Source organism: Panthera onca, chromosome A3, assembly GCF_046562875.1.
Source record: "Panthera onca isolate mPanOnc1 chromosome A3, mPanOnc1 haplotype 2, whole genome shotgun sequence".
Lineage (NCBI taxonomy): Eukaryota > Metazoa > Chordata > Mammalia > Carnivora > Felidae > Panthera > Panthera onca.
This window is the reverse complement of record NC_138341.1, coordinates 14,264,391-14,290,288: the sequence shown is the minus strand read 5'-3', so window position 1 is coordinate 14,290,288 and position 25,898 is coordinate 14,264,391. Positions and strand designations below refer to the sequence as shown.

Below are 25,898 nucleotides of genomic sequence, written 5' to 3'. Positions count from 1 at the left end.
ACTTCATCTGGGTACTCATTACAAATTCAGTTTCTTGGGCTTTAATCCCAACCTAATGATCACAAACCTTGGAAAGGAGGCCCAACAATCAATGTATATTTTTTTAAATAAAGTAAACCTTTACAAATTTTGAAATAATAATAGATTCATAGGCAATTATAAGAAATAATACAGAACCATCCCATTAATGAGAGAGTGTGGGCCAGCTGAGGGTCAAGTTCAGGCTAACAGCACCACTACCCACTCCCCACACCCCCAGCCTCCCCCATGCACCCCACCCCTGCCAGGTGGGACCTGTATGATATTCTTTGGACACCCCCACTACCCAAAAACAAAATAAATAAGTCTCCACCAGTTGACAAGAAAAAGGCAACCCCATCAATGGCCTAAAGTCCAGGAACTCCCTACTGTCTTAATGTTAATTGTTTGCTAGAGGGAAAAACAACCTTAGCTTTGACAATAGTTAGGTTTCCAGCAAGTCTTTAGCATGTGAAAGTCTCTTTGGAAACTTCCCTTTTGATTTTACCTACTCCAAGTCCTTGGTATATAACCAGACATTCCACACAACCCCAGTCCAGCTCTTCCTGCCCACGGGTCCTGTCCCTGTGCTTTAATAAAATCATCTTTTTACACCAAAAACATCTTCAAGAATTCTTTCTTAGCCATCAGCTCTGAACCCCACAAACCCCACCATCACCCCAAAACTTCATCACCATCACCCTTTGCCCAATATATGCCAATGGCAACATCTTGCAAAACTATAGTACAATATCACAGTCAGTATATCGAGACTGATACAATTAAGTTAAAAATATAGAATATTTACACAATCATAAGGATCTCTCATGTTGCCCTTTTTCGTTTAAAATTTTTTAATGCTTATTTATTTTTGAGAGAGAGAGAGAGAGAGACAGACAGACAGAGAATAAGCAGGGGAAGGGCAGAGAAAGAGAAGGAGATATAGAATCTGAAGCTGGATCCATAGTCCAAGCTGTCAGTACAGAGCCCCACACCGGGCTTGAACCATAAACCGCAAGATCATCACCTGAGCCAAAATCAGACACTTGAGCCATCCAGGCACCCCTCATGTTGCCCTTTTATAGCCACGTTCACTTCCATCTTGGCCTCATGTACTTCTTAAACCTTGGCCACTACTGTCCCCAATTCTATAATTTTGTCATTCAATAATGTTATATAAATAGAATCAAACAAAATATAGCTTTGGGGGACTGGCTTTTTTTACTCAGTATAATTCTCTGGAGAGTCACCTAGTTGTGAGAATCAATGTTTTCTTTGTACTGTTGAGTAGCGTTCCATGGTATGGACGTTTGTGTAACCATCCACCTACTACAGTCTTGTTTCAATAAGCCATCCAGGTCATTCTGATGCATGTTTGTTTTTGAGAACCACTGATATCTAGAAAAATAACTTAAAAAGACAGGGAAAAAAATAAGGTGTTTTTGTACTTCTCCTTCCTACTCACTGACCTTGTGGGTCTCCTCTCATCTTCACCACTACTGTTATCACAGTACTGATATCACTCTGTATCCTGCTTATTACTGCTATGCATTTCTTAAGGGAATGATGTATTTATTTAAGAAATATTTATTGTGGTACCTCCTAGTAACTGTTCTAGGCACCAGGAAAACAGCAGTGGACAAGGTATACAGGTCTCTGCTGATGAAAAATTTTCAGGACAGTGAGGCCAAAGGAGACAATAAACAAAGTCAGGTCAAAATAAATGCCATCTGCTTAAATCCCAACCAACCCAATGTGGCCCTCTTGAACATAAGTAACACTCCATCAAGAGCATTTGGATTCTGATGGGCCCATCCAATACATGTCTGAATGTACTAGTCACTATGGAAAGAAAGATTTTGTACTAAGAACTTTATGTTAGCTGAGAAAGAAGATACTCAGGAAAGTATTATTCATAATAGCAAAATACTGGAGATACTCCAAATATTCAATAATAGGGAAATACTTATGCAAATTGTAGCAGACCCACTGTAGAGCATATGGAGTCATTAAATTAATGATTACTCAGACCAAGTAATATCATGAAAATAGCTGTGTTTAATATTATATAGAAAAAAATCAAGATACTGAACTGTATACACTATATAATTCTAATAATATTTTACAAAGGAAGAAAAATTAAATGTCAGACAAATGGGTGAAAAAATTTTGGAAGAATATAATTATGACTATCTTAGGATACTGAGTTCACAGATGCCTTTTTTTGAACTCTCTAATTTTCACTAAATTTCATTATCTTTGAACTTATTTATATGCATACGTACAAACAGTTTATTATTTTTTTTTTTAATTTTTTTTTTTTAACGTTTATTTATTTTTGAGACAGAGAGACAGAGCATGAACAGGGGAGGGGCAGAGAGAGAGGGAGACACAGAATCTGAAACAGGCTCCAGGCTCTGAGCTATCAGCACAGAGCCCGACGCGGGGCTTGAACTCACGGACCATGAGATCATGACCTGAGCTGAAGTCGGACGCTTAACCGACCGAGCCACCCAGGCACCCCCGTACAAACAGTTTAAAATATTAATAAATGTTGTTGACATTCTGACATGCTAGTTACTTGTGTATCTTTAGACTCAGAGAAGAAAAGCTATGAGAGCAACAGAGCCACTTTCCACCATATTTATTCCAATAGACCTGGATGGACATAGTGAAAAAAAAGATTCTTCGGAGTCTTCCCAGTGCACTAGTGCCTAGTTGTATTAAGCAATATGCCTCCTACGTTATGAAAATCTCCTGGCGAAAGCAGAGTCTCCTGGTGTCCCCAGAAATTTTGCATAATATCACAGCTTCACAAGAAAATAAGAAATAGCAGAAGGATGACCCAGTAGGAGTCATGTCCCACAAATGACTATGCAAAATCCTCTTAGCTCTGTCAAGGGAATGGGTATATTCCTGTCGATAACCATGGCAAGAATCAAAATTCATTAGCCAAAAATAGATGGGAAAGGCCTAGTTATACACATTTGTGGTATTCTAAAATGTCTTTTAGAGTCCTTTTATGGAACTCTTTTAAATAAAAAAATTTCATCCACAACTAGAATGAAAATTTCACTATAGAAAATGATTTTGGTTGATCTGGAAAGTGTGCATGACAGTGTCATAACCTTGTAGTATCTTGGCTTTATTACCAAGGTTGAACTCATGGGGAAATGAACCCAAGACAAACAAGAGATATGCTGCTGTGATGGTTAATTTTATGTAACAACTGGACTAGGCTAAGGAATGCCCAGATAGCAGGTTAAACTGGTGTATATATTTGGGTGTATATATGAGGATGTTTCTGGAAGAGATTAGCATGTGAATCAGTAGACTAAGCAAAGAAGATCCACCCTCATCAATGTGGGCAAGCATCATCCAACCCATTAAGGGTTCAAAGGGAACAAAAAAGGTGGAGGAAGGGTGAATTCTCTCTTCTTGAGCCATAACATCTACCTTTTTCTCCTGCCCTTGGACATCAGAGCTCCTGATACTGAGACCTTCAGACCCTAGAGCTTAAACCAGGGGTCTTTCAAGCTCTCTGGCCTTTACCCTTGGATTGGGAGTTCACCATTGGCTACCCTAGTGTCCAGGCCTTCAGATTGATACTGACGCATACCACTGGCTTTCCTCATTCTCCAGCTTGCAGATGGCAATCAGAAGAACCTTCACAGTCACATGAATTGGTTCCCACAATAAATGTCTTCCTATATATCTATATATCTCCTATTGGTTCTGTTTCTCTAGAGAATCCTGACTAGCACAACTGCCTACATGTATGCGTAGTTTTCAGTGTTCAATAACAAAGTTAATAATCAGCAGATAATAAAGAAAGACAAATGAGGAAATCTGAAAAAATACGAATAATTCTTTAACATCATCCTCAGCACTCAAAACAAAATGACATATTTAAATCTTGGTACACAAAAAAATTCAAAACACTCATGAAGCTCATAGTCTATCCGAGGCTGTGTGCTACGGAAAGGGAGCAATAATCAAGGAACTTATTGAACATATGAATGCTGATTTACATGGAAGAGTCATGGAAAGGACAAGAAGCAAAGGCTGATCCTGGCTCCAAGAACCAGTCAGAAACCAGACTCTTCCAATCCTTCATCTCTGCAAAATCTTCCTCCTGTGTGTTACAGAAAGCAAGTCTCAGAGCGCTCCAGCTTTTGCTCCTGCTACTTTAACAACTGCTCCCTCCCAGCCTGCCCTCCTTGCTCTGTCTCACCAGTGGGACTCTCTAGAGTCTAGGATACGGGAAGAACCACCAAACTGATATTTGATTGATTATACATGTATATGAACAATAGGTATTTTTAAACTTCTGTTCCTACAACCAGATTGCATTGGAGATTAGAGATTTTCTGTTTGAACTCTCTAGTATAGCTATAGCATAATTATGAATAACACAGTGATAGCTAACATTTATTAATCACTTATAAATGCCGAGAACTGTCTTAAGTACTTCACACTATTTCAACTATCACGATTACTATCATTGTGTGCATTTTGATGTTGATACCATCATTTTCTCCATTTTACAAATAAGGAAATTGAGATTTAGGAAGATTAAACCACTTGTTCAGAATCTCAGAGAGATACTGGGTGGGGGTGAGGTACAGGGTGACAGTGGGGAAAGAATTCAAACTGAGGGCCTCTAAACTTGAGCCAATGTGTTTTACTATCTAGAAGACTCCTTGGAGTACTTTGATTAAAGCTTTCAAAAACTTCCTCTGATATTCAAATTAAATTATTAACTCCAATTAAGAGAGGAGGAAATCTGCCTTAGTCCTGGCTGGTTTGACCAACTCAGGCTGGTGTGTGAGTCTCTTTCCTAGAGCCTGGTTGAAGATAAAACCAGAACCATTAAATGCATTACATTAGCAGACCCTGTAAACCAGAGCTGGGGACTGGATTGTATATTTTCTGTGTGTACACAAGAGGGACAAATATGTGCTTAAAGTTTCGAGGATGGGGCAAATAGCAAAACGACAGTGCAGGTATCATTCTCCTACACTGTCTGGCCCAAGGGAAGGTGCTTTGACTTTGTAAAATGGAAATGACCTTGCCATTGTGAAAGAAACACCCAACATGAAACTAAAAACAGGTCTAAACTCCATTGTTCTCCATGAGACCAAAACCTCAGCTGTCAAAAATCATCTCCAGATTGCACAAAGTTCTCCAAAATCTTTTGGGGTAAACAATAATAAATGATCGGGGCCGCAAATGAGTTTGCCATTCAATTTTGCAGTACCAGAAAATGTACATCCACAGTGGGTTTACCTGATGAGTAATATAGTAATGTTTAAAAAGAAGGAAGCAGTAATATTGATATTGCTACGTATAAAACATTTTAACATTGTGTAGACATCACTTCCTAAAAACTCTAAGAATGGTTATGAGTAGATGTACTCAAATTTGAAGAAATACTATTGCTTTTTTTATAGTCACATATATAGAGTCAGTTTGTTACTATGGAATCACATATGATGTCATAAATTTGACATTCTAAGCGCAAACCTAGGCAGAGCAACAGAAACAACAGGAAATGGAGCTGGGGAGAGGAAAACCTGCGTAACAACAAAAGAAATTCCAGTTAAAAGAAATGAGTCAAACATCTCTGAAACAGAAAAAGAAGGTGAGTGAGCTGAATGTCCTAGAATCTTGCCAAAGAGCTAAGGAAATGTAGCTATCAACAAATGTAGATAGCATTACCTCTGGGGATGTTCGGCAACAATTAAATCATTTCAGATAATGACTGCATGTGGAGAAAAGGGAAGGAAAATAAAGGAAATGAAGAATGGAGAAGAATGAGATTAGAGCATACAGTAGCAATCAGTTGAATTATTTAGCCTTTATTGGGCTGACGCTCCTATGTCAGTGGCAAGAGGTGGAAACACTGTTGCTATCTGTGAAGAATGCACAGCCTAGTAGGAAAGAGAATATATAAACAAAATACAGTTCAGTGCTCAGTGAAAATATGTATAAAAGACACAGGCAACATAAAAGAATGTTTAACTCTGGGAACTTCTCCCAGGTCATGCTGAGCTGGGTTTTGAAGAACATTAAAGAGAAGAGGAGGTTACAAGGAAATAGGGTGATATGGAGGCAAATGCCAAGTCATTTAGCACAAGCAAACACAGAGATAAAAGTGTACAGTGGAGGGCGAGTTGGAGGCGGACAGGATGCACCATGAGGCTCCTGGTCTGTAAATCCAAGCAAATGAAGGGTGTACCTGGAAATGAAGCATAATTAGATTTATGTTTGATAAAGGTCACTTTAAATTGATGGGGTAGATCTAGAAGTTGGGAGGATTTAAAGTTATGAAACCTGACCACAAGTCTATAATTCTGAGAATGCAGTCCTATACTGATCTGAGATCTGGAACAAGGCAATGATACTAGGGATGGAGACGAAGGATTGGGTTTAAAATATCTTTTCACGGGATTTTAGGGTGATGGTGTGGAGAATGGCTAGGAGGATTTTAAGATCAATTCTAGGACCACACAGCTCTGCCATTCTCTGCAGTCACAGTCTCCGTCACTCAACTAACACAGATGCACAAAGAGCTTTATGCCTAGACTGCTCCTGAGCACCGTGGTCTAAGCTAGAAGATGAGCTCTTAAAACAGAAATAATGCTAATCTTGGTTGCATTACAGCTGCCGAATTAGTATGAAACAATACAAACACACACAATGGTATGTTCCACAATTGAAAATGAAAATATTTGACTAGCTGTCCATGACATGAATTATCTCCCTGTGCTCTCCTACACAGACTTCCCTACAAGTTTGTTAATTAAGAAATGTCCATCCTTTCACTGTAGCTGGTATGAGTAATTAGAAAATATGTACTGAAGACAGGTCGGTCATTAGATCTGCATGGGATTAAGAACCTTGATTTTAAAAATCAAGCTAATATTGGTGAGGCTTAGATGCACAGAAGATTGGAGTTCTGGTTTGTTAAGAAAACAAACAAGAGAAGTTTTAATTCTACGTGGCAAAAGGAAAAGTTCCTCATGCAGCAATCTTCAGAGGAATGGAGAGAAAAAAAATTATTCTGTGTGAGCAATTTCACATTAAATTGAAGTCTGGCTGAGCCCTAGAAAATTCTGCCATAGCCTTTCCCTTGTTATCATTTTTTTAAATGATAAATACCTCATGCCTCAATATATAAGCCAACAAATTTCTAAATTAAAAAATTGTTTATATAGTTCTCTGATAGGTGTTATTTTTTACCCATGCCTGTTATAACAGAGGGAAAATGTCTAAAATTTATATATACTTTTAAATTGGGAAAGAGACAAATTCTAATTTTTATTTATCCTCCCATTCCTAAACCCAAGGTTTCTAATGCCCCTAGGATTAAAAAATTAATAAATACACTTTGTTTTCATATTAAGAATGATACTGGATCGAAGAACTCAAAAGACAGCATAGACACAGAGAAAAGAAAGGATTCTGAGAAATCAGGAGTTCGTCTGAGCACGCAGGTGAGCTGACCTCTTTAGATATGATGAGTGAATTAAAGAGTAGAAAGCAAAACAGAAAATGTAAGGCAGCAGGGGAGTTCTGGGAGAGAAGACTGAGCTGCCGAGATTTCTACTAAGGGAAACCTAATGTTCTCATGAGAGGTTAAAGACAGACTAGGAGAAGCTGGTCCCTGCCTTCCCCACCAGTACACATCCCCATGTTCATATAGAATATATGGTGTAGAAACCACAGCCATATTCTCTGCTCAGCCTATGGGAGGAGACTGGTCATTGTTCAAATCAGGGAGGGAAGGGGAGTCTGGCCATCGCATTGACCATTTTCTGCACAATCTTTCAGATGAGGCGTGCAGTCAATCCGAATCACTTGCTGAGATGTTGCCCCATGCGAGGTCACTCGTCGTGTAGACGCTGCCTTTGTGCAGCAGAGGGAACAGTACTTCTTGGCCCCTGCCGCACAATACGTGTTTATATTCACATGTGCCTCTTGTGGGAGCAGGGCCGGCAGATCACCATGATCAGGGTGAGCAGAGATCAAACAACTGATTTTGGAGGGGAGCCACAGGCAGTCTGGGTGAGGGGCAGGATACGGGGAATAAAAACTCTTCCGCTTGCCTCTCCATGGTGTCCTCCATTCTTACTCCTCCCAAAGGAAATGCCAGAGTGCTCTATTGCCTCTTCGGTAGCTGCTTTGGAGCCATGCTGCAGCCCCATTTAGGAGGCACCTGCCCTCATCTTTGTAGTAGGGTCAAAAATGGTGAATCACATCTTCTTAGTTTCAGCTAACAGGCTTACCCTTAAGGGAACAAGTGGGGAAAAGGGAGGAAAAACGGTCAACTCTACTATGTTCCATATAAGAGGAGTCACAGGTAAAAAAAATAGGGGACATCAGATTTGTTTCTTAGTTTTGGGTTCTCCTCCAGGTGGATCCCCACTGTTTGTCCCTCACAGAGTTTAGGATTGGGCCAGAGCTAGAATAGTACATAAGGGTCAAGGTTGAATTAATCATATAGGCCAGGGACCTTCTCACTGGACTCTGCTATATTTAGCTTGACATGGCTGTTCTGTAGGTACATGCATGGCAGGAGTGGGTGATGGGGCATCATACTCCTGGGTCTCTTCTCTCCTCCAAAGGAATCACAAGAATCACCATTGCCGAAGACTGATTCTCGGGGGTACGTTGTGCGAAATCAGTGGTCACGAACTTCACGGAGCCCATCCACCAGAGCTCCATCAGTAGACGAAACCAGAAGCAAGAGTGCCAGTCTTAAGGTAGAGATGGAGATGAAATGAAGGGAACATGATATAATAATGATAATGGCGATGATGATGATGATGATGATGATGATAATGATAATAATTTTTTATTGATGCTTTCTATGTGCCAGGCCCTATTCTATTCATTTTACATGTTTTAGCTAATTCAGTCATCATTAACAAAACAAACAAACCTATAAAGCCCTATTTTATGGTGGAGAAAATTGAAACACAGAGTAACTTGCCTAAGATCTCACATTAATAACACTAATAGAGCTAGATTAAAACCCAGGGTTACCAGGTCTATAAACTGTACACTTAATGATTATGCTCTTTGACATCTCCTTCCATCTTTCCTTCCTTCAATAACTGAGTACCGAAGCCTTAGAAGATGGGGTGGAAAAATCAACAAAGGAAATAAGTTGTTGAAAAGTGTTACATTGTGTGGTGCTTTGGGCCCTTATGGAAGCCTTGTCCCATGAGAAGAAAACATTAGTTTTGAGATTGAGTTTTTGAGTACAGAGAGAGTGACACAGACCTAGATGGAGAATATGTATCCCTACCAATCCATCTATCCCTGTTTGAAAAGTGGCTCAATAATCTAACCAAGAATGTCTTTTGAAACACGTGAAACAATCATCAAAATTGAAATAAGATATAGGTGCTTAATAATTTACTGCACAGGTATACTTCCTTTCTAATTAGATGATTCTCTCCCAATGAGCTCCACTGGCACAAAGTTCTGAAGGCAACAGGGAGACCCTTGGTTCTCTAGACTACCAACCTTCCCAGCAATTGCTGCATTAATCAAAGGGCAAATAGAGAGAGAGATGCCTACAGATGTTTTGTAGAGTCTGCTGGTGGAGCATCTGGTCTAGTAGCTCATAGTTAACTGGAGGTCACAGATGAAGGCAGTGGTGAGCAAGGTCCCTTACTCAAGCCCTCCATCCCACCTGGAGGTCTCTGAATGAGCAGTTAAAATGAAAGCAAGCCATAGAACTTTGGAACTATGTGCCAGCTGCCTAAGGGCAAGAAGACCTGTAATATCTACTCCAAACTAAAACAAAACAAAACAAACAAAAAACAGTGTGAGGTGCTGATGGGATGGGGCGGGGGGGGGGGGGGGGGGGGGGGGGGAGGGGAAAATAAAAGCAATCTGTCTCTGTGTCTGTTTAACAGAAATACCTAATGACTGGGTTCTTGAAACATGTGAGCCCCTCCAAGCCCTACTTAAAGGAGCTGGGATGACCGGGATCCAACTAAGGGCTAAAAATGTAACAAAGGGAAGGGCAAGGGTCCTTTACTCCTGCTGGGCAGAGATAGGGGGAAAGGCGAGCATCTAATTCAGACTCCCACTTTCTCACTCCAGCTCCCCGCTAGCTCCACAACCTCCCGGACTTCATCCACCTCCCCCAGCCAGCAAGAGTCCCAGAAAGAGCTGTCGGCGCAGCCCTCGCCGCCCACGCCACCCATGCCTCTCGACTCGAGCCCTCCCACTCCCCCGGAGTCCTATTCCCAGTCCCGGCGCAGCAGCAAGATGCAGGAGAATCCAGAAGCCTGGGCTCATGGCATCGCGCGGGACTCCATGCAGCTACGGGAATACCCTCCTCGCACGCCCCCCACCGAATGGAAGTCCTATGCCCAGCGCAGGACGACCTACTCCACCCAGCTGGACCGCGACTGCCTTTCAGAACTGCCCCGGCAGCAGCAGCTGGAGGAAGAAGGGGAAGAGGATGAGGCCTATTGGGCATCCGTGAGAACTCTGTATGAGAAGACCCCCAGCTGCTCTCGCCCCCGACCGGTGAGCGTGGCCCACCGACCTGGGACCCAGGACTCCCCCTCTCTGCAACCCTACAGCCTGAATCTCCCCCAGCCTTCCTCCTCTCCAGTGTGTAGGGAAGTCCTGCCCAGCTTCCTGCTTCTCCTCCCCCTAAACCCCCACCCCTGTAGGTTCAGGAGTTGGAGGCAGGGGGCGGGTGTTGGGTTGTGGAATCTCAGCCCTTTGCTGTCTCCAGCATCTCAGTGCTCCAAGCGGACGCCTAGGTGTTTTCTTTCCACCTTTCCACCTTGCCCTGGCATGAGCCCCTTTGCTGATCCCTTCCTTCTGTGTGACTGTCCTCGCATTGGCACCCCTCTTATGCAGCCCAAACCCAAGCATGCCATCACCATCGCTGTGTCATCCCGGGCACTTTTCAACATGGTGGACGGCAGGAAAATCTTCGAGGAAGAGGGTCTAGAAAAGTACATGGAATATCAGCTCACCAATGAGAATGTCATCCTGACCCCAGGGCCTGCATTCCGCTTTGTCAAGGTACCGTCCAAAGCTGTGTTCCTCCTGTCAGAACCCTGGATGGAGAGGGAAGGACCCAGGCAGGTCCTTGGGAACTCATCCAGGTTTCTTTATAATTACTGGTCTACCTTTGTAATTCTTGCCCTTTTCAAGTTGACCTCAGGTCAACTTATGCTTTCACAGAGGCTCCTAGACTGGTGAGAAAGGGTCTCCAGTTCTAGATTTCGGATGCTGAGATGGCCCTCAGCCGAGTTCTAATGATGACATGTGTAAGAGACACCTTTGTTCCCTTCCTAGAAGGAGTGGTAACCGGAAACGATAATGAGTTACAATCCCAGCATTAGAAACAAAATGAAATTCACTTTAGCTGCCCCAAACATAATATCGAGATGATCTTGGTTGGTGCTTAGAGGCATGATTTTAATAGAGAAAGTAAAGTTCTCTGAACTCACACTGAAATGTATAGCACTTGTGATCCCCTATATAACTTATAAAATTTTACACCATAACATTATAACCAGACAGAAATAAATGACATCTCCACAAGTTGTGAGTAGAAGGTATTTGTGGGGCATGGTAGATGCATCGGAGGAAACCACTAACCTATTTTAAAGACTCATGTTTGAAAAATAGACAAAGTGCTTTGGTAGCACATATCCTAAAATTCGAACAATACAGAAACCATTAACATGGCTCTTATGCAAGGGTAACCTGCAAATTCATGAAGCATTCTATATTTTCACAATAAAAAATAATCACCAGATGATCCGGAAAAGCAGATTTTATGAATCCAAAAAAAAAAAAAAAAAAATAGACAAAGCATAAAAGGGTTAACCTGATCCTTCCCTCTACCTACCCCACAGAGATAATTCTAAGAAATCAAATGTAACGGTCTTCAACAAACTTTCCCTATCTACTCAGCAAACATTAACTGATGTCCTGTGTAGCAGAGGCTGGAAATACAGGAATGAATGACATACCCCTGCCTTAATGGAGCCATAATCTCTCAGTGAAGAGTCTTCAGAGTTTGAATTTGACACTGATGCTATCCTTTCTCTCCAGACTCCAGACTCCAATGCCTACCTTGCCTGCCCCTCTTTACATGCATTCATGTTTGTAACCTGCAGGCACTGCAGCATGTCAATGCTAGACTCCATGAGCTGTATCCTAATGAACAGGACTTATTTGATATTGTACTGATGACTAATAACCATGCCCAAGTGGGAGTGCGGCTTATAAACAGCGTCAATCACTATGGTAAGTAAAATAAACAACATGTGGAAGAACAGCTAGCTGCTCTGGAAGGGAGAAGCCATGTCATTTTGCTAACTGTGGCCTAACCAACGCAACGTCTTTGATACTGACACCCCCTTCTGTGTGAGGAATGTTTATTTGCCTATGTCAGAAAAAGAGAGGCCATGTTCATTTTTAACTTCAGCAGAGTTGGGCCCAAAGCTCCGGACTTAACTTGTCAAGTGTGAATTTCAAAGACTTAATCCCAGCTCCTGCGATATATTTCTCTGTTTTATATTTTTCGCTTCTGAACTTGACTTCAAGGAGCCATCAACCCAGAGGCTTTCTCTGGGTGATCACACTTCTTGTTCACCACACATCCATGTCTAAGGTTTACAGGTTTTCCCCTTTCCTTTCGACTCTTAACAATTTGATTCTCCTTGACTGCTTTCCCTGCACATCAGATCCATGCCAGCAAAAATGTCTTTGTTCCTTTACATGGAAATTTGGATTGACTCTCATCTTCTCATAGCATTTCCATCAATGTGTTGGATACTTTAAGAGAAAAATCCTCATTTTCCTGTTATGGAATTACCTGACTTGTTATCTGAGGACCTTTAGCCTATCTTTAAGTGACATATCCAGTCTTATGGGTATGTGAAGTCAGAGTAAGGTTGAACTTTGGTATATTCAAGGTTTAAAGTGGGTTTAAAGTGGGAATACTTATAAATAATCAAGATGTATTTTACAAATTATGAGTTTTACATTATCCTAATTATAAGGCTGATGTCTGAGACATACTTTAAAAAATGTTTGCCTTTCAAAAAAGCAGCTTTCATAGTGTTATGACACGAAAAGAGAACGTATATAAAAGGTTTGGTATAGATGAGCAGCAAAATCACTCAGTTATGGCAGCTATTAACTTTACAGCAATCTTATTTGATTTAGTAGGTGATTTAGGTCTCTTGACCCTTGCCAAACTGGGTCCATCATGGCGAGTAGCATAAGGAATCATGGTTATTGACCTAACAGTTCTGCTAATGAACTGACTGACCTCCATCTCTTCACACAGCCTTACTCATGAAATAACAACCTTTCACCTGGAAGCATCATTTCTCTTCTCGGAGTATTGAATGCAATCTGTGTCTCCTTCTGCTACATATGGCCTGTTAGATTATAATTATCTGTTTTACGTGCCTGGCTGCTCAGGGAACTATGATTTACTTGTGAATTGGGATGGTGTTTTAATCATTTCTGAAGTCCTCCATGCCACCAAATAATTTCTGACCTTTAAATTAATATTATTTAAGGGATTGTAGAGTATACTTCGGTGCCACTTATGCCCAATGTTGGCTTAAGTGAAAAACAAGAGTATTTTGTTCATACAGTAGCAAACACTTCCACCTCAACTGTCAATGGACTCTATCTACTCTGTTGGTCCATACAGATGAAACACAATGACTAGACTCAAAATTCTGCTTTGTATCACGTGCAGGTACCCATTCATCATGTACCTAAAAAATACTTTGAATGGGTATGTACTATCTCATATGCATAATGTTATACTTTATTCAGCTATTCTCATATCATTAAACAGTATTCTGCTTTTATAAATAATCCTGAGCTGAGACTTTTCCACATAAATCTTTATCAGAGCCTCAGATTATTCCCTTAGAATAAACTATGAAAAGGTCAAAAGCTATAAACTAATAAAAGCTCTTGAGACATATTGTCAGGTTACTTTCTAGATAGCTTGTAGCAGTTTATACCCTCATCTAAAGTGAATATGGGTAACTGTTTTACAAAACTTTCACCAACATCTAGCGTTTGCTTTTTAATTGTTGTTGATTCGAAAGACATTTAGTGGCATTTTAATATTTAGTCTGCTAAATAATTACATTTAAAATTCCAAGTGAAGAAGGAGACACTTTCAGACCTTTTGTTGTTGTTTTTAGAAAACAGTTTAAATCCTGGCACTGCTTGTCATTACTATTGTACTGTTACTGAAGAAATACAGAAATGGTACTTAAAATAGAGCCACACATTAACTATCTCTTTCAACAAGTGAAGAGCCTGTGGTTGAAGGAAAAGAACTATGTTCTAGTCTAGACAAGAGTCCTTATGAACCAATGGGCTTAGACAAGTCTTTATGTCTCAGTTTCCTTTTGTGTCACAATGAGAATAATGCCTGTCATACAGTTGTTGTGAGGGTAAATTGGCATGGTCTACGTGGACATACTTAATGAATTATCCTGTACCAAACCCATCCACTATTATATAAAATAGCTTTTTAAATGTAATATAGCAGTTTTTCAATATTAGTGCTATGAATTTTAAAACTTCAATAGACGCTCAATTATTCCTATGATAACTTTGATTTACATTTATAGTAGGTAGATTGTCTTTAGTCTCTGACATAACAAAGTCTTTCTTGCCCAATAATAGGCTTACTAATTGACCGCTTCTGTCTGACTGGTGGAAAAAGCCCCATTGGCTATTTGAAGGCATATCTTACCAACTTGTATCTTTCGGCAGATTCTGAAAAAGTACAAGAAGCCATACAAGAAGGTATTCATTTGGTTTTATCGAAGGTTTGCACTAGTGTTGACTTTCATTGGGCTTCATATATGATTATGTGGCTTGTTAAATTTTCTTGTAAGCCGTTTCCAACGAGTGGCAGCCCCTAAGGCTGTCTTTTAGAGCTCTGACCTAGAGGTGGACATCCTCAGTGATTGTCCTACAACTGCTTTTACACTTTCCCATCCCTTATAGAAATGGAGGCAGTGTGTAAACAATAGTTTGGGGATGCGTGGTTATAAAGAGCAGTTGAGTCATCAGGTAATAGCTTGAAAAAAAAATACTGCGAAGGTTTTTTTCTTTTTTTAATCATTAAAATGGTAGAAGAAACTGACGCTTCTGGGAAGACTATTAATAAATCTCCATGGTCTGCCAGGGATCGCTTCTGCAACTATGTTTGATGGAGCCAAAGACATGGCTTACTGTGACACACAGCTCCGCGTGGCCTTTGATGGGGATGCCGTCCTCTTCTCGGATGAATCTGAACATATTACCAAGGAGCACGGGCTGGACAAGTTCTTTCAACATGAAGCACTATTTGAGAATAAGCCTCTTGCTCAGGTAGGTTCAGTGATTTCTAATTAATTTTGATCTACTTATTTTCCAACATATAAATGTTTTGAATTATTTTAGGCAGGCTATTCCTCACTTCGTATCCTTCACACTTTGCTCCCTTTCTTTCATGAACTCCTCATTTTGAAACATCTGCTGCCGAGTTGGGTACTTTTTGTTTTTGGTTTGTTTTGTTTTTAGTTTTGTTTTGTTTTAGGGTTCTTTTATCTATCCTGTTTTGGAAATGTTTCTATGATCTTCTCATGATAATGAGTTCACCTCCAAATTACAAGTAATAGAGGTAATATGGCTTACCAGTAAACCATTTCTACATAATAAGTTCTCAGAATAGTAAAGTGATTTCCAATAGGTTCAGTAAACATTTATGGACCTCTTTGACCATAGACCTCAAACTCAATAAAGGCATTATTTAATTGAGAAAATCTGCACAAGTGTGAGCTCAGATTGAATCAAACAATGAGCCTCAAGTAAGTGCAAGCTATGAACACTGAATCAAAATGAAACTGAATATTTAAATTTTTTGAATCAACCCATGAACTGAAATGTTAAAGTCACAGTCTGAAATAAACAAAACTTACAACTCCTGAACCAAAGGAAATCTGAAACATCAAGCTATTCTCTAAACTGAATCTAAACTGATGGACCATTTAGTTTTAATCTAAGAATTTTACCAAAGAATTTAATTATTTAATTGGTCTTTTTTTCAGCTTTTCTTGAACTTAAAATAAACAAATATTGTTATTTTTATTATACTTGTAAAAGTATAAATAGACTAACAGAAAGCTGAAATGTTTCACTAATTTGCCTTGTGATAGCAAGCGATATTTAAACTGTGTGTGTGTGTGTGTGTGTGTGTGTGTGTGTGTACGTGTGCACACATGTGCACATAACTTCATGGTCCCTGCCTTAACAGCTTCTTTGGAAAACTTGATCTTATGTTATGAAGTTGTTCATTGTTAAGAAATTGAGAGGAAAATCCTTTGTTATATTTTAGTAAGTCTGCTGAAATTCAGAGTCCATTGTATAGTAGTCTATTACTGAAATTTGGAAATTTCCAGAAAAAGAACACTTAAAATATTCAAAATCATAATTATTTCAAGATAATCTTAAAATACCATTTTCTCATCTCAGGTAAATCAAATTTCTTTTAAATTTTGCATTAATCACTTCCCTTTTCCGTGTTAAAGAACTTGTTCTTCACATTAAACATTGAAATTGTGAAGCCCAACGCTAGTTATTGCTGGAATACCCAACAAATTTCAACTGAAGATACTTGTTTTCATTATGCAGTCCTTCTGGCAGTGGATAAAGACGCTATTTTACTTACTTACTTACTTATTTTTGATGTTTATTTTTGAGAAATAGAGCACAAGAAGGGGAGGGGCAGGGAGAGAGGGAGACACATAATCGGAAACAGGCTCCAGGCTCTGAGCTGTTAGCACAGAGCCTGATGAGGAGCTAGAACCCACAAATCGCGAGGTCATACCGAAGTTAGACACAACCAACTGAGCCACCCAAGCACCCCATAAAGATGCTATTTTTTACATAGTAAACGTAGCTTTTCTATAAATATCAGGTATTGCCAGTGTGTTCCACTGATGAGAAAGAAGTACAACCGAGGTACAATTCCTACCCAAGCCTTTCAAGTATGTTGGTCATGGGACTTGCAGCTTGGTCATGACAATGTCCCACTTGTCTCAAATAGAGGAGAGCTGAGAGTCCCCAGAAAATGAAACAGCTAGAGAAGATTAACTTGGCCACTCTCTGGTGGCTTAAAAGCTTCCAGTGTGGCACTATAACAAGTAACAGACATTTCCTGATTTGATCCCTACTTAGTCTCACCATTCTCAAACAGTGGTCTCCAACTCTGTGTGTATGTATGTGTCTGTGTGTGTCTCTGTGTGTTTTAATCATAACATTTGATGTATAATTTATATACAGTAAAATTCATAACTTTTATTGGGTGCTTCTGAGTTTTGACAAATGTATACCGTTGTGAAACCATGACCAAATTCAAAATACTCAATATACTCACAAAATTCCCTCATACCTCTATGTAGTCATCCTACCCTGCTATCTCCAGGACCTGCAACTACTAATATAATTTCTGTCCCTATAGTTTTGCCATTTCCAGATGTCACATAAATGGAACCACACAGTATACAATCTTTTGAATCTGACTTCTTTCATTTAGCATAATGCATTTGACATACATCCATGCCATTCCACGTATCAGTAGCGTCTGTTCCTTTTTATTGCTGAGTCATATTCTCTTCTATGGATGTACCACATTTTCTTTACCCATTTACCTGCTGGAGGAGATTTAGACTGTTTCCATTTTTTGGCATTTATAAATAAAGCCACTTTAAGCATTTGCATACAGCATTCTGTGCAAACATAAGATTGCATTTCTCCTGGGTAAACACCTATGAGTAGGATTTCTAGGTCACATGTTAAGTGTATGTTTAATTTTATAACATACTGTGAAACTATTTTCCTAAGTGACCATACACTTTGCATTCCCAATAGCACTATATACGAGATTTTGTTGCAGTACATACTTACCAGTATTTTGTACTGGTAATTGTTTTTTTGTTTGCTTCTTTTAAGCTGTTCCGTATCTCACTGTAGTTTTAATTTGCATTTCTCTAACAATAAATCATATTGAACATATGCCATCATATATGTTCTTTAGCAAAAATATCTGCTCAAATCTCTTGCTCATTTGTATTGGGTTTATTATTTAAGTTTGAGAGTTCTTAACATATTCGAGATACAAGTCCTCTATTAGATATGTTTTGCAAATATTTTCGCTCAGTCTCAAGACAAACATGTCTTTCTATTCTCTTTATACCATTCATTGTCTTTCAATGATCAAAATTTTACAATTTTGATGAAGTTCAAATTATCAGTTAGTTCTTTTATGAATCATGCTTTTAATGTCATATGTAAAAACTGTTTGCCAAAGTCACATAAATTCCCTATGTTTTTGCACATAATTTTATAACTTTAGGGTTTTTTTCTTTTAGGATTATTACCTATTTCGAATCAACTTTTGTATTTGTGCAAAGTATTGGTTAAGTTCACTTTTACTGCCTATGGATATCCTAATTGTTCCAGCACTATTTGTGAAAAAGATTGGCTTTCTGTTCCTTTAATGTAGGTGTCCATGCTTTTACCAATATCACACTGTCTTGATAAGTGCAGTTTTATAGTAAGTCTTGAGATCAGGTAGGGTGAGTTCTTCAAATTTGTTATTTTTTAAAATTCTTTTGGATATTCTGAATTTTTTTTTTTTTTTGCATTCTTATATAGATTTAACAACTAGGTTGTCCATTCCTGAAAAAAAAAATTCTGCTGGAATTTTTATTATGATTATGTTGAATTTATAGCTTAAACTTGGGGGAGGCAGGAAGATGTCCTAATATCAAGTCTTTCAGTCCATGGGTATAGTACATCTCTCCATTCATTTAGGTCATCTTTGATTTCTTTCAGTGTTTCAAATGTTTTTGTATATAGATATTGCACATGCTTTGTTAGATTTATACCTAAGTATTTCATAATTTTGGTGCTATTGTGATTGGTACTTTAAAATTTTGATTTCCAATCTGTTATCACAGATTTTGCATATTGACTTCGTATGTTGCAACTTTGTTAAATTCACTAGTTAGTATAGTAAAATTTTCATAGATTATTTGAGATTTTCTACATAGACAATATTGACTGAATAAAAACACTTTTATTTCTATGTTTCCATTTTGCATGTCTTTTAATTATCTTTCTTGCCTTATTACCCTTGCTTGTGAATTCAGTGGAATGTTCAACAAGAGTGATAAGAGGGGACATCCTTGCCTTATCCCTGATCTTAGGAACAGATCATTCAGTCTTTGACTCCTAAGTATATTATCTATTGTTTTCTTCAAGATGCCCTTTGCCAAGTAAGGGAATTACTTTCTAGTCCTATTTTTTGAGAGTTTTTACGATAAATGCATGTTGAATTTTGTCAAATTTCTTTCCTGCATGTATTGAGAAAAGCATGTGGCTTTTCTAGTATGTTGATAGCTAAATTACATTGATGTATTTAAAAATGTTGAGGCAGCTTTGCACTGCTGGTGTAAATTCAACTTGGTCATGTTGTAGTACCCTTTTTATATCTTGCTAAATTCAATTTGTAAAAATATAATTTAGGATTTTTTTTTTTGCCTTTATGCTCCTGAATGATATATAACTCTATAGTGTTCCTTTCTGGTAATATCTTACAGAATAATGCTAACTTCACAGAAGCATGTGGGAGATATTTTCTCCCCGTCAAATTTTTGGAAGACTTTGTGTATAGTTCGTATTATTTCTTCTTCAACTATTAGGTAGACTTTCACAGAGAAACCATCTGGGCTTGGACTTTTCTGTGTAGGAAGGCTTTAACTAAAAATTCAATTATTTTTAATAAACTATTACTCAGATTTTCTCTTTTTGTCCTACTTTCTGGCAGTTTATGAGTTTGTATCTTTAAAGTAATTTGCCTGTTTCATTGAAGTCACTGAATTCATCAGCATAAAGTTTTCATATGTTCTTATTTTGCTTTTACTATCTTTAGGATTGTAGTGATATATACCTTTTCATTCCTGATATTAGTAATATTTGTCTTCTCTGTGGTTCTCCCTTGTTCTTAGTCTAGCTAGACAACAATTTTATTTATCTTCTCAATAGCCAGCTCTAAGTTCCTAAAGATGGAAGTTGAGGACACTGATTTAAGACTTCTAAAATAAGCATTTAATACATTAAAATTTCTTCTAAATGATGCTGTGATGGCATCCCACAAATGTCGATAGGTTGTTTGTAATATTCATTCAATTCTAAGTATTTTTTAATTTTCCTCTGACTTTCTCTTTGATTTATGGGTCATTTAGAAGTTGGTTATTTGTCAAGTATTTAGAATTTTACTAGATATCTCATTATTATCAATTCCACATAGAATTTTGTTGTAATCAAAGAATACATTTTATATGATTTCAATTCTTTAAATTTATTGAGGAGTGTTTTATGCCCAGAATATGGTCTATCTTGGTTAATGTTTCATGTGTACTTGAGAAGAATGTTGATTCTGTATTGTTAAGTTGAGTAGTCAAAAATGTCAATTAGATTAAATTGACAGTGTATTAGGTAATATTGCCCAAGTTTTCCATATTGTCAGTAGGTTTCTACCTACTTCTTCTATCCATTATTGAGGAGGCAGGGATGAAGCCTTCAAGTATGTTTGGGGATTAATCTATTTCTCCTTTCAATTATATGTGTTTGCTTCATGTATTTTTAATCTCTTCTGCTTACTGCCTAAATATTTAGGATTGTTATGTCTTCTTGGTGAAATAATCCCTTTTCATTATGTAATGTCTCTCTGTCTCATAGTCATATAACCACTCCAGCTTTTTTATTTGTTTTGGTTTGGGCTTTTTCACTGGTGTTTGTATGGCATATCTTTTCCATAATTTTTACTTTTAACCGATTTATGTTTTTACATTTATTTTTTTAATGTTTACTTGTTTTTGAGAGAAAGAGAGACAGAGCGTGAATGGGGCAGGGGCAGAGAGAGGGAGACATAGAATCCGAAGCACGCTCCAGGCTCTGAGGTGTCAACACAGAGCCCAATGCAGGGCTCAAACTCACAAACCACAAGATCATGACCTGAGCTGAAGTCAGACACTCAACTGACTGAGCCACCCAGGCATCCCTATGTTTTTACATTTAAATTGTCTCTAGAAAGGATGATACAGACACCCGTTCTGAATATGGTGACATAAACTGGTCCCTATTTATTCCCTTTGGAAACTACTCAAAAGCAGTAGGAGAACTGTATTCCTCTATGTTTCAAAGCCAAACTAGTTATTAGTAGGGTGGATCCTGCCAACAGTCACCATACCCCCTTTGCTGCTGTTGCCAATTTTAGAAATAGTTAATAGTTTTAGAATACCTTTAGAAAATGAATTTTACATGTTTTTTTTTCCCTGATATTTGCAGTCTTAGAGAAACAGTGATCTAAATAATGTTTAGATCTAAATAGACAAAAGATCATCTGTTAAGTCATGTTTATAAATAAACAGTTTGTTTCCAAGACAGCAGGGAAGGGATCTTTTGAATTGAAAACAAGTCAGTCGTACAATACTATCCTTGTCCTTCCCCCATAAACTCTCTAATTGTTCCCAGAAAAACCAGTCTGCTTCAGTGATGAGTAATAAAAACAGAAGCAGCACAGAACATACACAAAGATACTGAGACAAAGGCAAAAAAGGGCAAAATCTAATAACAGATGTAGATCTCTCACTAGAAATAGTGGCCAAAGCATAGGTAAAAATTGTGACTAAACATTTACTATGACTTTTAAAAACGTAATAAAGCAGGGTCAGGGTCATAAAGTGGAAATGCAAGAATCAAGGGAGAGATAATAAAATGTTAAATGGTAGAACTCTGGAAATGAGTAAAATTGAAAAATAGGATTTTACAGAGAAAAAAAATGACAGAAATGTATCATAGATAAAGAAAATCCAACATATGCATAAGTGGAATCCCTGAAGAAAACACTGAAATTATGTTTTGAAGGGAGGAGGAGAGGATTGTGTGTGGTAAATACAAAGATGCAAAATTATATCAAAATATAAATCAATAAAATATCTGAAACTGTCAGATTTATTAAAAGATTAGGGGCACCTGGGTGGCTCAGTCAGTTAAGTGTCCAACCTTGATTCAGGTCATGATCTCACAGTCATGAGTTCGAGCCCCGCGTCAGGCTCTGTGCTGACAGCTCGGAGCCTGGAGCCTGCTTGGATTCTGTGTCTCCCTCTGTCTCTCTCTGCCCTTCCCCAGCTCATTCTCTCCCTCCATTCCTCTCCCTCTCTTCCTCTCTCTCTCTCTCAAAACAAAAGTAAATAAAAATATTTTAAAAATAAACTATTAAAAGAATAAAGATTAAAGGTGACATTATGTAATTGGGAACTAGAACAAAATTATCATCACCAAGACATTCCCTAGTAAAAAATTTTGACATCAAAGATGAAAAAGTAATTCTTTGAGCAGTCTGCACATATGAGTGGGGGAAAAAATCAAGCTGTCTTCAGTTTTCTCCACAGCAACACTCAATAGCAAAAGACAGTGGTGTACTACTTATAAAATCACTTGGAGAGAAAATATATATCACAGATTCTATATCTAGCCAAAAGTTTATTCAAGTAAAAAAAATAGATCAACAGTTGAAAACATACTATATTCTCAGAAATTGTTATTTCCATAAGATTTTCTTGGGAAAATTAGTCTAGAAGACACATATTGGCCCACATGTAGATGAGGCACAAATGGATGCAGAATATATTTAACCATAGAGCTAAAACTAAAACAATTGTAGGGATTAGGGTGACAGAAAAGAAAGTACACATTATATGTCCTAACGATGTAGAAATTATATCACTAATGAAAACAAGAAAAATGCGGAGGAAAAACATCCAAGGAAGAGTAAGTATGTTGATATCTTCAGTTACAATAATGATCAAAGGATAAGATGTAAAACTGATAAATAGAAATATAGGAATCTTTAATAATGAAAATGAGGAAGAGGGAACAAGTAAAATTGGGTGCTTGCAAAGAAACAGAAGATGAAAGAGAGGTAAAGAAGGACTGTAATTTCATTACTTCTCATTATAAAAAACACTAGGTCTGATATTTAAAAAAATAAAGGATTAAAAGTACTATAAAAAGTTAAAGTTACAAAGGTAACCAATATAAGGAAATACTACAGACCTTCCTAAATGTTAGAAGAAACACACATACACACATTCACAAAGAAAAAAGATACTCAATGAACAAGGAAAATACAATAAAAATCCTAAGACAGAACCATTATCGTATATATTAGTAATGCCAATAAATATAAATGGCCTAAAACTCAACTTTGTTTTAAAAAATTAAGACTTCCATATTGGATCATATAGCAGAATCCAATTCTTGCTCTATTCCAGAGAAACAGCTAGAACTAAGTGTTCAGAAAGATGAAGATAAAAGTAAGTGTGAAGATATACACAGGTAATTGTAAATATAAGACAAGGTTAGATTCAAGCCAAGAAGTCACTTAACTAGCATATATTACAATATAGCATAAATTATAATAATAAAACGTGCAATTCACAAAAAGCAAACCAAAATAGTGCTTCAGTGATTAACCAGACTTTATTTAGAGTATCCCATTTTGCCATGGATAATTTATGTCTGTTGCCCTGGTTTAACTTTGTATAGAAACTTCTTTCACTCTTAAAACATCTATGTTTAGATGATAAATTATATGGTCATCCTATATTTATTCCAGCAATGCAAGGATAGTTCCACAAAAGGAAACATATTCACATAAACGCAAGGAGTTTCGGGACTTTGCCATCGGCCTTAGAATACTGACGTTCTAATGCAGTATTATATCCTTTTATAAGCTCTTATAAGCCTCTGCTTTTTCAGCATTCACTTCCTTTAGCTCACTGGATCACAGCTATGACATATGTTCCTTTTACAGGGTCCCTTAAAAGGCTTTCTGGAAGATTTAGGCAGACTGCAAAAGAAGTTTTATGCCAAAGACGAACGGTTACTTTGCCCTATCAGGACCTACCTGGTTACAGCCAGGAGTGCAGCCAGTTCAGGCGCCCGAGTGCTGAAAACCCTTCGCCGCTGGGGTCTAGAGATAGACGAAGCTCTTTTCCTTGCTGGAGCCCCCAAAGGTCCCATCTTGGTAAAGATAAGGCCCCACATTTTCTTTGATGACCACATGTTCCACATTGAAGGGGCACAGAAATTCGGCACCATCACAGCTCATGTACCTTATGGCATTAATCAAAAAATGAACAATTAGGGATGGGGAGGAGAAATAAAGCAGTGAGTCTGGTATTACAGAAGCCACTTTTGTGGATCTCTAGGGTAATTAGATAGGTATTTCAGATGATTGGACCTCAGAACTTAGTTCATTTGGAAAGGTTTCCTCTTGATATTTTGAAAATATTTTGAACCCTCAAGTTACCTGCAAGCTACTTCTCTTTGAGCTATCAATGCTGTTGAATACCACTGCACTTACCTTTATGTGTAAGTCATATTGATGACTCTTTAGGATAAGTTTAGAACCTGAATGCTTGAATACTTAACAGGCTATCTCAGGTGTCTAGTTAGTTTTACAAAGCATTGCTCATTTTTGGAATTGGTTGATAGAATGAATTGTTACCCACCATCATTGTAGAATATTGGTCTTCAAAGAAGGAAAGAGTAGGGTTAGATACACTCTTGAAAATTGGAGCTTTTTATTCTGTTGCCTCTGTGACCAGGCTTTTAACCAATGCAAAATGAAAAGGTCACTCCACCTGCAATTTTGACTCCTGCACCAAGTTTGACACTGCTCATTGAGAAATAAATCAGCAGGTTATTCATAGAGGGCACTTTCCATCTAAGATGAGCTCCAAACAGAAGGTCTGGAGAACCTGAAGAACCTGGGGAAGGTTCTTTGAAGCTTACCCGAGGGTGCATTACCTCTGGACTACAAGGCTTCATATTTGAAGTCTCTGGCTCTGGGCCTGGCAGGTAGGTCCAATGTTTACATAAAAAAAAAAAAAAAAAAAAAAAAAAAAAAAAAAAAAGCTTTGGCTACCACTTCAAAATGTGACATGAAGTGTAATATCCTAGCCTTTCGTTGTTATTATTTTGTTATTTTTCTTTTGATTTCAAGAAACATCTATTGGTTATTAACCATAATCTGCATAATAGGCACAGTGAGATGGTTATTTTCATGTTACCTCATTTTCTCATCAAACCAAATGTTTGTAACAGAACATTATTATTACCCTCATTTTTACCAATGGAGGACTTAAGACTCACAAAGAAAAAGTAGCTTGTCCAATAACGTGCAGCTAATAAATGGTAGGACTGAGATTCCTTCAAAAGCTACATTCTGTTTTCTCTGTGAATATACAGCCTTCCACTTCAAGTTGTTATTAACTCCATGGTCATAGGACCCATCCTGAACAGATAGTCATTCCATTACGTTCTATGCTTCAGTTACATAGCAGTTACATAACAGGTCTGAGGATTTCCCTCCTCCTCTCCTCTTCATGCCCTCTCCTGCTTCTTCTACCCCCACTTCTATCTCTACTGCACCCATGTATACATATTCTGCCCCGGCTCTAGGTAAAGAAGACTGCTGCTGACATACAGGTTTGCTCTCTTTCTTAATTTGATATAAGCTAGTCCAAAATATACCAGTCATGACACTTACTGAGTACCTACTGTTTTCTATGCATTCTCCAGTGTGAAGACCACAAGAGAAACTCAGACATAATTCTGTCCTTTGGGAAATTTAAAACCTTGAACAATCCCTTAGAGTAAGTCAAGCATGCAAACTGATATAGTCAACCCCAAAAAGCTGTTTGTCCTCAGTGCCAAGAGAG

The 25,898-nt window shown here is 38.1% G+C and overlaps 1 protein-coding gene and 1 non-coding gene across 4 annotated transcripts; both read left to right on the top strand.

Annotated features, from left to right (window-relative positions):
• Positions 1 to 5,528: 5,528 nt before the first annotated feature.
• Positions 5,529 to 25,398, top strand: NT5C1B (5'-nucleotidase, cytosolic IB). 3 transcript variants are annotated; one of them, XM_060649166.3, is made up of 11 exons: positions 5,529 to 5,662; positions 7,428 to 7,517; positions 7,855 to 8,037; positions 8,649 to 8,786; positions 10,141 to 10,572; positions 10,915 to 11,082; positions 12,189 to 12,318; positions 14,740 to 14,862; positions 15,248 to 15,432; positions 23,445 to 23,486; positions 23,987 to 24,017. In XM_060649166.3, exons 1-10 carry the CDS (start codon positions 5,630 to 5,632, stop codon positions 23,454 to 23,456), a joined length of 1,494 nt encoding a protein of 497 aa, XP_060505149.1. In that variant the 5' UTR covers positions 5,529 to 5,629; the 3' UTR covers positions 23,457 to 23,486; positions 23,987 to 24,017. The 3 variants fall into 3 exon arrangements, with proteins under 3 accessions (XP_060505149.1, XP_060505130.1, XP_060505140.1); XM_060649147.3 differs by lacking the exon at positions 23,445 to 23,486 and having other exon boundaries at positions 23,987 to 25,398; XM_060649157.3 differs by lacking the exons at positions 7,855 to 8,037; positions 23,445 to 23,486 and having other exon boundaries at positions 23,987 to 25,398.
• Positions 11,700 to 11,802, top strand: LOC132672647 (U6 spliceosomal RNA). The gene has a single exon (XR_009607621.1). It is a non-coding gene; the product is annotated as a U6 spliceosomal RNA (small nuclear RNA).
• Positions 25,399 to 25,898: the final 500 nt, after the last annotated feature.